We start from the raw sequence: 16560 nt of genomic DNA on the forward strand, positions 1-16560 counted from the left end.
CTGTGCCGAGCACTTCGCAGCCAGACCTGCAGCTGCCGTCTAAGAAGAAGCTTAACCTGTCGCCCCAACACGTGAGTTCCCACCTGCAGCAGCTTAATTGGAGGGAAATTATAGTTATGCAATTAGAAATCAAGTTTTAGTGTCAGGCAGCCTTAGAGGAGCTTTTATCATTTTGAAATCTGCTTAGATCTTCTCTTTTTAAATCAGTGACCACAAGTAGAGAATTGTTTTTTCCCTTCCTCGCTAGTCTGATACTGATGCTGTAACAGGGATAAAAATACTGAAGGTATGGTTAATAGGATATTACATTGTCCAGTCATTTTTGTTGATTTTAGGTTGATTTTTGTGTGGCGGTACAGATGGAGGAGACTGTGGGAGGTGAGACCGAGTTAGGGGGAAGAGTCGAGCCTAGTTCCTCTCCTGGTCACTCTGCACAGCAGGAATCAGAACAACTGAGAGGAATGCAGCTTTCTTCCAAACCTCATATAGATCTCTGTCCACCTCTCATTGCTATAAAAAAAGGTAAGGGAGAAAATAATAAGTACTTCATGTTGGCTTTGTATGGAAAAGAAATCCAGGAACAAAATGAAAAACCAATTATTAAGTAGCTGTGTGGGTATGTACTGTTCTGAATGTGCCAGTGTAGGGACTGCAATGTGCAGATTGCAGCTTCATAAATAAATAAATATGTACATGTAAATAAACAAATGGGTCTATGCTTTTGACATTCTCCTGTTGGGAAATTTTTATTGTGCCTCTTGAAGTGGATTAAACACTGTGCTGAAATATATATAAAAATTAATAAACAATGCATTGGACAGTCATAACAGCATAACCGATTCTCTAAGAAGTCTGCAAAGATGCTTGATGAAGCAATTCTTTGTATACACTTACATACACTTGCATCAGTATGGAGCACCTCAGACCAGCCTTGGGTCCATCCCCCAGCAACAGCTCTGCTGCCCAAAGATATACTCTCAGCCTGGCATTCCAGGATGGCTACAAGACAATGATGTGGCTGTTTCTTATCTCATTACCAGGGGAAACTATACTCCCTTACTGGGAGTTGTTCTGCCTCTGGCATTCCTGCTTCCAGCCATCTTAACACCTCCTTCACTTTGGGCCCTTTTGTTCTTCACACCAGATCATTCCTAGGTTACAAATTACTGTTGCTGAGAGGTGAAAATTTAAATTTCCCCTTCACTCCTGTAAGATCCTCCAATAGAAACTGTTGAAGTGTGGGCTGGCTGAGCAAAACGTGAGGTGGATTGAAAACTGATTGAATGGGCAAGCTCAGAGGGTGGTGATCAGCAGCACAAAGTCCAGCGGGAGCCCAGAAGGTAGTGGTGAACCCCAGGGGTCAATACGGGTCCAGTCCTGTTCAACATTTTCATTAATGATCTGGATGATGGGGCAGAGGGTAACCTCAGCAAGGGTAGTGATGGCACATAAATGGGAGGGATGGCCGATACACGTGAGGGTTTTGCTGCCCTCCAGAGGGACCCCCAGAGGCTGAAGAGAAGGGCTGACAGGAACCTCAGGCAGTTCAACAAGAGGAAGTGAAAATTCCTGCACCTGGGGGTGAACAAGCCCATGCAACATTACAAGTTGAGGGCTGAACACCTGGAGAAGAGATTGACAGGAAAGAACCTGAGGGTCCTTGTGGACACCCAAGTTGAACGTGAGCTGGCAATGGGGCCTTGTGGCAAAGAAGGCTGATAATGCCATGGGCTGGATGAGGAGTATTACCACCAGGTTAAAGGGGGTGATCCATTCTCTCCACTCAGCAATGGTAAGGCCTCACCTGGAGTACAGTGTCCAGTTTTAGGCTCCCCAGTACAAGAGAGACATGGATATACTGGAGAGAGTCCAGTGAAGGCCATGAAGATGATGAAGGCACTGGAGCACCTCTTCAGTGACAAAAGGCTGATGGAGCTGAATCTGAGGGATATCTTTTCTATGCATATAAATACCTGAAGGGAGGGTGTAAGGAAGAGGGAGCTCTCTGCAGTGGTGTCCAGTGACAGCATCAGAGGCAGTGGCATAAACTGAAACACAGGAGGTTCTCTCTGAGCATCAGGAAACACATTTGCATTGTGAGGGTGACCGAGTACTGGCACAGGTTGCCCAGGGAGGTTAGGGGGTCTCCATCCTTGGAGATATTCACAAGTCATATGGAAATGGTCCTGGGCAAGTGGCTGTAAGTAGCCCTGCTTGAGCAGGGGAGACTGGACTAGACTTCTAGGAATCCCTTCCAATTTCAACCATTCTATGATTCTGTGAATAATACATTATAATCAGGGGAAAAGAGATACAATCTGTAAGAAAATTTATAAGGAAATCAGAATTTCAGTTTTATCATATATTTAGAACAGATTAAACAGTAATTCATGAAAGTTTAGTGAGCTGATCCTTAGCATTACTGGATGCTCCACTGATGGTCCTATTTGCTGCTAATGATGGGACATAAATATCATATTTGGAGAAATAAAATGGACTGAAAGCAAGGTGTAGAAATTACAAATAGCATTGTTCAGTGCTTTCAAATAATCATCTTTTTGAAGCTAATTAAAACAGTATTTCTGTTAAAGAGAGATAAAGCAATATTTAGGAATGCTTTGTAATTAAAATTTTAAAAAGAGAAATGGCAGCTGACTGGAGATAAGTTATTGTACTTAGTATTAGGAAAACATAAATGCTCTTATTTGTTCCTCAAATTACTTAAAATATTCAAATCCTAATTTATAGGAAAAAAACCCAAAAGCATGCAATAATTTTTTTATTAAATAAGTTAAAGGGCTTCCAAAGCTCTTAAGGAGACTTAAACAATTAGCAGAACATAATTACACGCACTAAGATAGCTTCATGCCCTAAAAATATGTGTCCTGTTTTTATTGCAAATATCATCAATCTTTATTCTTCAGGTATAGCATGAGCTCAAGTTGTCTTGCAAGTCTCTGCAAGTAGCAAGTTTGTCAGAAATACGAGACTGACAATGAGAATTTATAGAAAGAAATAACAGAAAAGGAGTGACAATAGCAAGTGTGAAAAGTGAGAGTATTTCAGAGTCTCTATTTTTTCCAGAACTGATTTCTTCAAGCTAGTACCTTATACTGTTTTTTCTTACCTCTTTTGCTATCTGTTGGCACTGTTTGAAATTCAACTTGAGATTTAGGTCATCATATGACATCTCTTCTACCTAATGGCTTCTAAGGGTTTCTGCTGAGGCATGTTTTCTAATGTTCCTTTCTTGTCTCGTTTCCCCACACTAGAAGATATTAGGCAGCAGATATGAAGACACAACATTGGAGATCTTGTAAATGCATTTGTTATGCATATACCTGAATAATTAGTACTTGCCATTTTTTTTAACTAGACAAAGAAAGTAAGTACCACAGACGTGGAGGGAACCTGAAGACAAGGAGCAGTGAGCTAGGATCTGCTGTCGCAGAATCATCTTTGACTGCTGTTCTTCCGGCAAGTGTTTTAATTCTAAAATAGGTGGTGACTCAGGTACCTTTTGTCTGCTGAATTTTCTTCTTTACAGATTTTTCTTGAAGTCTTCACTGACAAAAGCTTGATCTAATACTTAAGTGTGTGCTGGGTTCCTTCGGTCTCTGTTAATTGCAAGAAAAAAAGAATAGTGAACCACTAAAAAGTGTCTGCGGTGTTAGGCCACTGAATATCTGTGCTACAATGTCTGTCACTGGAATTTTGGTTTCTTTGATGTATTTTTTTCTATCATCCACCGATATAGCCATTTCTTTGCCATGATGAAAGTTAATATTTTTTAAGAATACTTGAATAAGGTCATATTGCATATGCAAAGAAGGCGTATGCAAAATAAGAGATACAGCTGTTGACAGGGAAACCAGAGGTGATAAAAGACTGACATAGATGAGTTGGGACTAACATGGTGAATCAGAAAAGATGTAGCTTTTAGAGACACCAGAAGGGTACTGACCAACAACTACAGGTATTCAGGTGTTCTTTGTGTCTCCGGGTCTCAAAGAAATGCAGGTAGAGACGAGTAATGTAACACATCCATTCAGAGTCTGGGGTAAGGCTAAATGGTAGGAGGCAGAGGTGGACACTGGACACCATTTTGTTTTTTTAATCCAAGAGTAGTATTAATCATTACAATTCCTAGTTTAGAGTACTGGTAAGGTGACAATTTATCTTTGTTTTTCTTCAGTGAAAATTGTGAGGTACAGACACACTTTAGACATCTCCAGACCCCAGATGCTCATGTCAGTGGGAGCTGTGTGTAGCAGGAAATGATCAGTGTGGTGACTTTTTTACCCAAATCTTTAGTTTTTCATATAGCCTCTGAAGATTTTCTGTTGACTTCAAAATGTTACTCACTATGTCTATTTTCAGTATTGTTTACACTGATGTGAAGGTTTTGAAAAATCCTTTTTCTACATTAATTTCCTTCTTTATCATTGTGCTGCTACCTTTATATGACCTGCACATTCATCATCAATCTTATATTTGTTTATCTGGTGACTGATTTTATAGTGTATTTTTTTTATTTATTTCCTTTAGGGCAACAACTTGATATTATATATTAAAATGCTGGCAGTATATAGATCTGGTACCAAATCTGGAATATGGACACAGAACAGTTTGGAAGCTGGATTCACAAAGCTGAGATTTGAATTAGAACCTTAATAGTGCTAGATTTGTATTGTGACCTTAGCCTGGATCCACATCTGGTTCTGAGGTCCTGATCTGCAGTTTCCATAGTAGCAGCTTTATAGTGAGAAGTAATTTTGGCCTAACAGGTTAATTATCAATGTTCTTTTCCCTATGCATTCCTTAGATGTAATTTTTTTATGTTCGTGCTTGAAGTAGTTTATGAAACCAGCTTAAAGATCAACAATATAAAATACAATCCTTAACTGAGGAAAAATGCTCTCTCTATAACAAACTTTTATTTTCTAGACAACTGTTAAGAAAAGCATAGTACTTTCCAGTGAAAGTAGAAAAGAATTAACCAAGCAAGCCGAAATAACCAAAGAAGAGAGAAGAGCTCAGATAGATGGAAGACACAAGTATTTGATATCAAGATTAGCAGATGGGATAGACTTGAGTGAGCAGCAAGTGGAGGAAGCTATTATTTCTGATGACAAGGTAAATATGAATTAAATTATTATTGCTAAAAATGTTTCCAAAATTTTTAGTCTTTTGAAACTACTTCACAATTAACTACAATTTTATCTTTTTTTTTTAGTTTCAACTTATAGAACAATTCTTTGTCCCTAGTGGACTTAAAAAGTTGCTCTTCTTTTACCAAGATATATTGCAGGTAGGTTTCCATTATTACTTCTGCAAAGGCAAAGTTGCATTTTTTAAAAAAAATAAATCACTTGACTGTTACAAAATTCAGAAAATCTTAACAGATTTTTTTTTTTTACTATGCATGCCAATGTGGAAAGAACTTGGATCTCATTGTTTAGATGAGATCCATTGTTTAGATCCATCATGGCTTACATGGAAATGGGAGGATGCCCTGTTCTGTGACATAATTTGATACTGTTCTTGTTTTCACAAAAGAAAACTTAAAAACGGCCAAGTAGAGTAAAAATCCAGACTTCAAAAGTGATAAAGGTAATTGAGACAGTGTTCACAGTATTCAGAGTTTAAAATACTAGATTAGCTCGCATAAGTATTATAGGAATGGGACAGCTGTGTATGTAAGAACTATTTCATCTTCTTTTGGTTTGAAATGCACCAATTCTAAAATGGACAAAGCAGTTATTCAAGACAGTGAAAAATGATACAATTTCTTTCTAAATGAAGGTGGCTTCATATTCAGGTCTGTCCCATTCTGCAGAAAATAATCTTAAGCTTGGACAACTAAGACGAGAAATAAGGCAGTTGTGGTCCCCAAGCTGTATTTTTCTCCCCTTAAGTTTTGAGAAGCAGCAGCCTCTGCATAAAGAGCAAAATAATTTGTTCAGCTTCCACTGAATGTGTGATATCAGAAGGTGCCAAGTGACCTTGACAATTGTCTAACACAACTGTTGTGGGCTTTCAGAACTTCAGAAGTCCTTCATCAGTCCTTTCAGATTATGCCATCGAGGAGCCATGATAGGGGAGAGCTAACTCACCATGTGGTGGTATTTTAGGCGAGTTGAGGAGGAAATCTGATTAATATGCTTGATCATCAGCTAAATGCAAGAATGAATTACAGAATCATTATTACCTAGATAAATTAAAAGAACTTCTGAGTGTTACTGGAATTGCTTAGAGACTTTGCAAAGCACAGAATGAGCTCAGCTGTCAAAACAGTTTAATCAGTTTTTCATTTCACTGGGATGTGCATGCACGTTTCTAGGATAAATGTGTTGTTCTCTGACTTAAATCAAGATGAAACTAAAAATCTTGGCATTGTTTTCCTTAACTGACAAGTCAGAAATAAATCTCCAACCTGGATTAAATGAAACATTTCATTGCTGCATTTAATTTTGTTTTATTTTGACCTTTTTACTCATTAAAAAGTTATTTAATGAGAATTCTGTTTCAGAAGCAGCATAGCATAAAAATAAATGTTTCTGATGGAAAGTACGAATGCCATCTCTAGCATCTTCCACCACATTCTGATGAGTGAAGAGAGCTCATTAATTTGACTGTTCAGTCAACAGTTTGATTTCAAACATATTGGAGAATTGGAGATTACTCAAGGGCAGTATTATACATGCTTACCATTTTTGACCATTCTTGGAGACAAAATATGGGCCAGGGCAGGCCATTGGCCTGACAAGTAGGCATGTTTGTACCAAGATTTATCAAAGCACCTTTCTTTGCTGCTTCTCATCTCTCTTTTTTCAACAGCTTAGGTGCATGATGTTCACTTGAAACTGTGCATAAGGTTCAGCAAATGCTGATTTGGGGTGGAAGTGGGGAGCCACCACTATATCATCCATCACACATTTAGTCTAGCAGGAGCTGAACACTTGAGACTTTTTTGGAATAAGGCTCTCTTCGACTTTAAAGAGAAATATACCTGCAGACTTATTCCACTTAATTTTCTATCACATTCTTCTAGGTTTCAACAGATTTTTTACCAAAATGCATGACACAAAGTTAGAGGGAAGCAGATCTTTATTAGGCTTAAACTTTTTTCTTGCTTCGAAGAGAAGAGGTTGTAGATACAGCTCAATGGAGAGAGACCAGTGGCAGCAAGGCTTCTCAGAGAGAAAGTTTTCCAGTGATGTATGGTTAAAGAAATGGGCAGAAAGCTAAATTTCTTTGCATTGTTGGCAGGATCTAGCTGACAGTATTGCTTGTGAATCCCACTCACAAGTACATTTTGGCGCTGCAGACCAGGCACATGACTCTTTCTGCAAAATAACCAGTTGGTTTTCACAGAGGAAATTTCTCTAGGCAACACTTCAGATTTAATTTCGTTACATTTTCTGAGACTTTTCTCCCTTCTTATTTGATTTTTTTTTTCCTGAAAGAATGGGGCTATGAAACTGTTTACTGGGGACTGGGAGATTCATGCAAAGCTTATTCTTCAGAGAAAGCCAACCTTGTGATTTCTATCTGGGAGTTACTAAGTGAATCAGAATGAGCTTCGTTATATTCAAATGGATAAAGTATTTGTATTATAGAATTTTTATTTTATTAACCTCTTATTTATAATTTTGCTAGCAAAAGTCAAATGCATCATTGAGTTCAGATGCGTCAACGAACAGTTTGCCTCAGAAGAAGTTGTTTATTACCATGGGTTCCACTGAGGTATGGTTGAAAAAATTGATTAGCTGACATTTAAAAAGAGAAATATTGGAAAAGCGTAACAGTTGTGTGGTGTTATACAATTTTTTTGTAATTCTTGGATAGATATTTAAGGATATAGTCTCTGTTCTCATAATGCAGGATCTCCCAACATTTCTTGAGCTGAATTTGGCACTCACCAGTAAAGAAGTAGTGATATGACTATCTGAGAGGAGAACAGGTCAAATAAACCCTGGTTAAAAATCACAGATCCTAACTTTTTTTTAACGATTGCATGTCAAGTGTTTTCCAGTGCTTGTGCACTTCTAGTTTAAAAGTACAGTTCTTCAGTGGTTTTGTATGTCCTTGCATATAGTAATTATTCCAAAAATACCTGTAGTAAATCCTTTATTCCATTCAAATTCTTATAACAACCTCCTCACTGTGATGTCTAAGCATTATTCAACAGCATATTCAGAGTAGCCATTAAGACTTCTGACTAATTTTTTTCTTTCCATCTCTTTTGGGGGAAATTGGGTATTCCATATATAATTTTCTTTGAATAAGGCATAGTGATTTTTTTTTTGTGGTTTTTTTTTTTTTTTTTTGTTTTTTGTTGGTTTTTTTGTGTGTTTTTTTTTTTTTGTTTTGTTTTTTTTGGTTTTTTGGGGTTTTTTTTGTTGTTGTTGTTTTTTTGTTGTTGTTTTTTTTTTTTTTGTTGGCCCCAAGGAGCTTATGTTAGCATTGTAATGTTCGAAAAGACATAGCTGAAGAATTCTGTCTTGCTTTCAGGGAAAAGTGACGTTCATTCCTCTGCCAGTTGGACCAATTGGAATGGCTTTTCAGATTCATTACAGTTGAGTTATTATTAGGTCTAATAGATTAAAAATAAGCATCGTTCAAGTACTGATTTGGAACTTCTATATTATTTCAGTCCATCAAAACAATGAAAATACATGTTAAAAGGTATTTGGATGGAACGTTTTAGCAAGTTTCCCTTTTTTTAGGTTCCCTTTTTAAAAAACTAAGTATTTATGAAAAGAACTTTAAATGTTTGAAAACTGAGGATATCTGTGGTTTTTTTCAGTAAATTTATGTTGGCAGATTCAGAAAGAGATTAGACAGTCTCATGGATAGATCCATAAATGGATTCTAAAATGATTAGACAGGAATATGTCATGTAACAGCTCTCATACAACAGTTGCAGGTTGTCAGGGAATACAAGAAGGATGGACTCTAGGAAACAGCCTAACTCACAAGCTCTCCCTGAACTGCATTTTCTTAGTAGAGGTCTGTCCAGAAGGGCATTTTTTATGTTCTTATGTCAGACAGAGAAAACCCAGTATTTTATTTGAAAGGGGCAGATTTTAAAACATCCTGCAAGCAGTTCACTCTTTGAGTAATTAATATTTTACAATTAATTAATATTTTACAATTTTGTTTTCAGCACATCTTTAAGCTTCAACTTAATTACTTTTACTGTATTCATGTATCCTTTTTAACTGTATGCATTTTGTTCTTTTTACAGAACTTTACAGGAACTTGTGCATTTTTCCTAAGGACATCAGATGAAGTTATAACTGCATCAAATGTCTCTCAGGTCAGTCCAAAATCATGCACTGTTTGCAGTATACTTAATATTTTCTCAGACCTTTTTTCTCTCAACTGGAATCAGAAGTAGGGAATGCTTTCATGAAAATGTCTAGTTCTATGTTTAACAGAAGTTCTTTTTCATGTGAATAAGTATCTGTGATAAAGTAAAATTCTAATGATTTATAAATTAGATACTGCAATATTATTAAAAACAAGATTTTAATAAAAATTCATCATTAATTAGTAATTAAAATATAAATATTAACGGCAATAGGGAATAATGACCTAAACCAGGAGATTTTATTTTAAGTAATGAGCCTAAATTATGGAAATGCTGCACTTAAACTGTATCTTTTAGACTTTTAAAATAAAGATGATACTTGAAAGTAACTAATGGAAGGTTTTTCAACCCTTTATAGCTTCTTTTGTATAAGAAATATGCTGTAACAGCCTTTTCTTATTTTGAGAGATACTCATGTTGTTGGGAAATATATGCAGAAGATCATCCAGATACTAACATCTAAGAATAGACATTAAAGAAATAATGGTTGTCCAAACACTTCAGTTGCCTGCCTTGGTGCCTTCTCTCTGCAGTTCTCTTGTGATCACCCTCTTTTGACAAGGACTGTCATGTATCGTCATCAAACTTCATTCATTATTTGAGGCAATATTTTTAGGTTCTATAGAAGGTAAAACAAATTTTGGTTTATCCCGAAGAGCTGTGTAGGAGCAGTTGGAAGGAGAGCCTGGGAACCCCCTAGAAATACATGCATTTTTCTGCTATTTTTCAAGAAGAATAGTTGAATCTTCAGCATCCATTGGAAAGAAATGGATTAGCTGGTATAACGCCCTTGTCATAGAGATTCAGAAGTCTTAATTTTCCCTGTCTCCCCTTCCCTGCAACAAATGTAAACATTGTCATATGGGAGAAATTAGCATTGTCAAAAGCATCTGACGGGGAAAAATAGAGGTCAGTTAATTTCTGCATTGCTCTTCTGTTACTTCCTTCTGCTATTTTCTTAGCCCACCCTCTTGCAGGAGGAAGTAGTTTAGGAGACCTTTCTTGTGGGCATTGCCTCCCAGGGAACATGTTCAGACATGCAAAGAAACCTGGTTTTCCTCATAAGCACTTCTCAAGCAGAATGATGCCTTGATTGTCATCTGTAATTCCTCCACTTTATGGGAAAAAGCTTTCTACCCTCTACTATAATCCCACTACTCTAGTGGGATTATAATGCTGTACTATTGTTAGGACATAGTATTTCACCCATACATAGTAACTCAATGTCTTAAATGCAGTTCTTTTGCATGCCAGTGGAGAACTTGGAAGAAAAAACTAGTAAAATTAATGACCAAGATGGCCAAGAGTGTAAAAGCCTCTACAAAAAATCATTTGTAGAGGCTTTTCTAAAACACTCTGGAGTCGCTGTCTTTGCACAGGTCAAAGTTGGAAGTAGAAGCTTCCAGGGCAGAACTTAGTACACTTTTCCTCATATCAATGAAGCAATTATGATGAAGGTAAAATCAGTGTACGTTTGTGCAGTTCAGAAGTTCTAAATGAGGCTCCCTCTCTGATAAAGAGGCATATCCAGAGCCAAAGTGGCTAGTCAGTAGGGGTAGTAGAAAGCACACAGCCCATGTTCAGGATGTATACATCGGTGTGCAAAATGCTGGTAACAGAAAAGCCAACGAAGCCATAAGTGGATAGTGTTGGGAAAAGATGCAGTCCCTCGCTTCTTCTAATTTATGCTTTGTGTTCCGCAGTAAAACTCCACCCATCAGTACTGTCTTTCCCCAGCTTCAGCAATTTACTGCTTCTTGCTTCACATTAACTAGGCCAAGATAGGATAGAATAAAATAGAATATTTCAGTTGGAGGGGACCTACAATGACCAACTGCCTGACCACTTCAGGGCTGATCAAAAGTTAAAGCATATTGTTAATGGCATTGTCCAAATGCATCTTAAACTCAGACAGGCTTGGGACATTGCCTGCCTCTCTAGGAAGCCTGTTCCACTGTTTGCCCTCTCAGTAAAGGAGTGCTTCCTAAGCATAAGCTCATTAACAATGAACTTGAGAGAACTGTGCAACCAAGAGAGGCATTTCTTGCCCGATACATTTTTTTGCCCTTTTTTAGGCATTTGTGATAGATGGAAGCCGTTCCTGTAAATGAGAAAAATAGACATATAGTTCTGTTAAAATTAATAAATACATTGATGTTATATGTTTAATTTTAATTCTTTGCTGGAGTGTTGCTACAGTTTGGGACTGACTTTTCTGGTGACTCAAGAGCAAGTCTTGGAATTTGGTTGAATTTTATTTTCTGTCTAATTCAAATTTGGTAGCTGGGGGGCAATATCCTCATGGAACCTACATAGTTATGGACTGCCATATGTCTGCCATGTATCTGAATTTCACTCAAATAGTGTAATGCTGCAGAAGTTTATATGCACTCTGCTAATTTTTGTTTCTTCCTGAAGGAGGTGAATTTTGGTATGTTTGATTGTCCTAATGGAAATACCCTCCAGGGCCTGGAATTTTTCTTGTCCCAGATCATGATACCAGCACTTAAATCCCAACAGGTAATCAAAAAACTAGTCTTTTCTTTTTTTTTTTTTTCTCAAGAATATGTGGAATTAAGGCATGTGGCTGCTGCAGTTCTGTTTGTGCATTAGTTGGACGTAGAATAGAGGATACAAGTCTAATACAGACCTTTTGGGGAGTTATGCAATTTGTATAAAAGTGTTTGAAATCCATGTAGTTATTGTTTATTTTCAAGCAATAGCACCAGCTGTAATTATTATGTTAAAGGAGAGCATAACATAGCAATCATACTAAGGTAAAACTGTGATGACTTCATTAAAACTAGATTGAAAGAAGTGTCAAGTCCTTCTGGCAGCACAAGGGATCAGTCCATGACTTTATTGTAGACTGTGGACAGCAAACACTGTATTGCAGCCAGAATATCCAGCTTCTTTGCATTGTCCTTGTCCTGTGGCACTCACAAAGCATCACAGTTGGTTCAGTTTCCTCTGGAAGTACACGTTCAGAGGTGGGAAATATAAAGAAGCTCAGTGTCTGTTGAGAATGATGATGTTTTATGCTGGTACCGTATGCCGTCATTTTCTCACACCCAGGAGCAGGAAAAGAGATTAGAATCTGTTTTCTCTGTTCGGAAGGAGAAAAATCGAGCTAAAAAATACAATTTGGTATGAAGTCAGTGAGAGCAGGGAGACATTTTTGTTTCTTAGAGCCTTTTGCTAGTTTGTCTCTTCTTGTCTAATAGAATAATTAAATCAAGGCACACTATAAAGATGAGTGTATTTTAAATGGTATGATGATAAATCTTTATATACTGCCATGAATAAGAAATACCTTTCTAATGAAAAATACCTTTTGTGGTCAAAAAACAAAAGAAAATGTGATCCTCATTTTAATTTTTTTTAATTCATAAATCATAAAATAATCAGAACTGGGGAGCTGTGAAAGAAGGCTTGAAGAACAGCCAGATACAAGACTTTCTGTATACAGTGGATAAATTTGTGGGTACTTTGTCATCATCAAGACAGAATATAGAAGATAAAATTCAGCTCACAAAAGTGGATATTGATATTTATGTCAGCAACTTACAGAACCCATCTGACTACATAACTGCAGGTGAGTAATTCATACACCAAAGCAAACACAGTGGTGCTGTTTATAAAATAAATGTTATGTCATCAGTAAAAATTTACTTTGAAGAATTAATTCATCTTCCCTGAGCTGTATACATTTTTCTGCTTACTCTTGCCGGGTTTCTGACTACATAATCATAAAATCATCAATCATTTGCCCATCCTTTAATTCGTAGTTCTTAAAGAATTAGGTAATAGCTCCATATATCATGTAAGCAGCTGCCTTTGCCCCTCCTAGTTTGCTGGCCAAGTAGTTGCTGAGTGAAGCCATCTACTAGTTTGTGTACTGTTCACTTTCTTTAATACTGGAAATACCCTATCCAATATGAAGTCTGACTCTGTGAATAAAAACAGATGTATTTATAAAAAAATTTGTATATACATATATGTTTATGTAAGAAAAAGAGTAGTTATATCTCTTTCAACAATAGCTTTCCACCATGTTGTATCAATATTTTCAGAGTGAAATAATGCCAAACCAGTCAATACTTTGCAGTCCTTCTCATCCCTGCATTAGCCTATGTCATGAGAGCTTCCACAGAACTACTGACCTTAAGATTAGATAATAATGTTGTATAGCTGGACAAGTTCTTTAGATCCATTAAGTAACACAAGCTCCATTAGTCCTAAATGTAATGCACCAAGTGAACTGGAGTCTTGCAGCTGCTAGGGCAGTCTAAAAGATATGCTGACTTAAAAATCTAGTGGTTTTTTGTGGCTGTTAATTGCGTCTGTTATGGGATGCTTTTAATGTGGAATAGACTGCAGTGGCAGAAAAAGAGAAATATGAAGTAAGCCCTTACTTATGAAATGCAAGCAGAAAAATATACACATAGTTAATGCATTTCTTGGACCTATGAAACATGATTCTCCCCAAACCATATTGCTGTATTTTGTTTTTTATATGAACTCCCTGTATTTTTAACTGTTTCCACTGTAAAGGATATGAAATAGTAGCAGAGTAGATAGATACAAGTTTTATGTGTGCTTCTTGTTGTTACAGTCTTAATCCTTTCCTGTTGTTGGTCAGTGATTCGAATATACTCAGTTTACATAGTCTTAGATTATGTTTTGCAAGAACATTTCACATCTGTAGTTTAAAATTCTGTGTTTATTTCCTGGTGCTTATAAGACTGTCCAATTCTATGATTTTGAAGGCAGTAACACAGAAGTCACTGAGAGACTTGAAGAAGTGATCAGGATTTGGACCAAACAGATCAGACAAGTTTTAGTGGAGAGTGAACAAATAAGAAGAGAAGCTGATGACGTTGGTCCATCTGCAGAACTGGAACACTGGAAGACAAGAATGTCGTCATTTAACAGGTCAAATCTCTGCATTATTTCTCACAGAGTCTTGGGGAAAAAAATGTATTTTTAAAAATAAATGTAAACTTTCATCCCAAAGTGAGTATTGTATGTGTTTCTTTCTTCAAAGCCTTTTAGATGAGATCAAGAGTTCAAGAGTAAAGAAAATTATAAGTATTCTTCAGGCAGCAAGATCAAAGACATTAAAGCAGTGGAAAGAACTGGTAATTACTACTTTCTAATTTAAGTTTTAAATTATTACAGTACTGTATTTGTAATACACACAGAACTGAACACAATGCTAAAAATAGCTTTGAGTGTTTATGCTGGTTTTGTACTGTGGTAAATATCCATTTGTTGGAACATACAACATCAATGATTCTGAAGTTAAATAGATAACTTGAAAAGAAGTCAGTGCTTTTGTAATGTGTCTTTCATTAACATAATAGGTGGAATGGTTGTGCAGAAGTAAAGCAATGCAGCAATAAAACATCTTTTTGTCTCTCACCAGCTGAACCCTGAGCAGGCCAACTGTAGAGGTGTCTGAAATGTGTTCATCATATTGCGTTTAGAATTATTGACAGCTGACTTTTTGTAGCATAACTGCTACTTCAGATAAGTGAATAGCTGTAATGTAAACTTATCAGTCAAAACTGTAGGCAAGTCAGAAAAAATAAGCTGTAGACCATGTACAGTTAATCAAACACTCACCCACCCCCACCCCCAAACACCAGAATGCAGATCTTCTAGCACATAAGAAAGTATTCTACTGTTTTGAAAACAGACCAGGAAAACAGTGCTACCTTACTGAGTTTTTGTTTTATTTGCTTACTATATTTGCTGACTTATTTGATAAATGGTATTTGGATCAAAGTGTCTGTACAGAGCAAGTACAACCCAAGGATGATGAATTGGATTTCTTTCTTCATACAAAATAGCCCCCTAAGTACTGCGTAGTTCCACCTGACATGAACAGAAAGATACATGCATTAGCTGTGAACTCATTTTCCCTAACAAGTGTTTATTAAAAAATGTTGGGAAACTCTGGTACATTTCAGGGGTCTTGTCTAAATTCTGTAGAACAGGTACCATGCTGAAACAATTCTACAATTTAAGTTGGATTATCAAAACCACACTAATGTACTTCCACGAGGAAGGAAAAGCTTTGGGGGTCTGAGTAAGGACTTCCTTTAAACCTCATCCAAAATGTTGCTGATTGCTGGGAATATCTTACCAATTTTTGCATGTAAAAGCAGTTATTTCTTATGTAAAAAATAAATGACATAATTGAAAGCACTTCTGTGTGAAAAAGCTTGCAAGATGGAATCACAATCTTGTGATAGTGTGCACCGTAAAAGAGCAAGAACCTGTTCAGAAAATTTTCACAGTAATAATTGTATTTCTTTTTTTTGTTTCCCCTCCCTTCAGGATGGTAGTATAACAATTGCTGCCAATGAAGCTAAAGACAATGTGAGATATTTATATACATTGGATAAATTTTTTGGTCCACTTGCCAATGCTTCACCTGTAAGTAGTACTCTAAAGGCATTTAATATAAAATTAGGAAAAGAAGGGAAGGGCTTTTGCTGTTTAAAAAAGATACTTCTGTCAATATTTACCTCATTCTTAGTGATTAGTGGACAGCTTAACTTCTTAGGCATTAGTGAATTGAGCTTACAGATTTTGAATTAGCCAGAGATAATATTTTTTTTTTTTGTGTGTAGGAAGTAGTTGTCATTCCAGAAGATAATTGAAGGGCATGAAAAAACTAAGCATAAGATTGTGTTTTTCCAAGCCTGATAATGAGCTGAATTGCCTTTGTGAGCTTGGGCCTTACATAGGGTACCTCTTCCTGTCTGCATGCTTCAGTTAGAAGTTATTTGAAATTGTTTTATTGCAAGTGTCATAAAGTGATCTTGAGCTGAAATTGGTTGACTTGCACTTATTTTACAGGCTAAAGCTGTTTCTTTTGCACGTAGCACTGTCATCCTGGTTGATAAAATTTATTTTCATAACCATGTGGGTCTCAGAGTTCATTTTTAAGTGAGAACATGAATTTTGAAGATACAGTCACCAGGCAAAATTGTCTAAGTTTACACATTTCAGAACATTGACACATGATCCATCTGATTACAATTTTTCTAAACAATGTTTTCAAAGCTTGAGTACTTTTGAATCCACTGTACTATTTTACACTGCTCTTCTTCTGCAAATATTAATCTTTCTGCCATATTGGATTTGAATTTTAGATACCATATTTTTGT

At 36.5% G+C, this 16560-nt stretch overlaps 1 protein-coding gene across 5 annotated transcripts in view; it reads left to right on the plus strand.

Moving 5' to 3' along the window:
- The window catches only part of LOC113998190 (dynein heavy chain 5, axonemal-like), a 155203-nt gene continuing 138643 nt past the window's right edge, over positions 1 to 16560 (plus strand). For all 5 annotated transcript variants that reach the window (XM_027740667.2, XM_027740693.2, XM_027740695.2 and 2 more), the window contains exons 1-12: positions 1 to 71; positions 336 to 522; positions 3377 to 3477; positions 4948 to 5136; positions 5237 to 5311; positions 7663 to 7749; positions 9254 to 9325; positions 11798 to 11899; positions 12788 to 12974; positions 14149 to 14314; positions 14427 to 14520; positions 15725 to 15823. In XM_027740667.2, coding sequence (XP_027596468.2) covers positions 360 to 522; positions 3377 to 3477; positions 4948 to 5136; positions 5237 to 5311; positions 7663 to 7749; positions 9254 to 9325; positions 11798 to 11899; positions 12788 to 12974; positions 14149 to 14314; positions 14427 to 14520; positions 15725 to 15823 — 1335 coding nt within the window. In that variant the 5' untranslated portion in view covers positions 1 to 71; positions 336 to 359. The remainder of the gene's footprint in view (positions 72 to 335; positions 523 to 3376; positions 3478 to 4947; positions 5137 to 5236; positions 5312 to 7662; positions 7750 to 9253; positions 9326 to 11797; positions 11900 to 12787; positions 12975 to 14148; positions 14315 to 14426; positions 14521 to 15724; positions 15824 to 16560) is intronic.

The sequence above is a fragment of the Pipra filicauda genome, unplaced genomic scaffold, assembly GCF_003945595.2.
Source record: "Pipra filicauda isolate LSUMZ 115617 unplaced genomic scaffold, ASM394559v2 scaffold56_size3634133_pilon, whole genome shotgun sequence".
In the NCBI taxonomy this organism is placed as follows: domain Eukaryota; kingdom Metazoa; phylum Chordata; class Aves; order Passeriformes; family Pipridae; genus Pipra; species Pipra filicauda.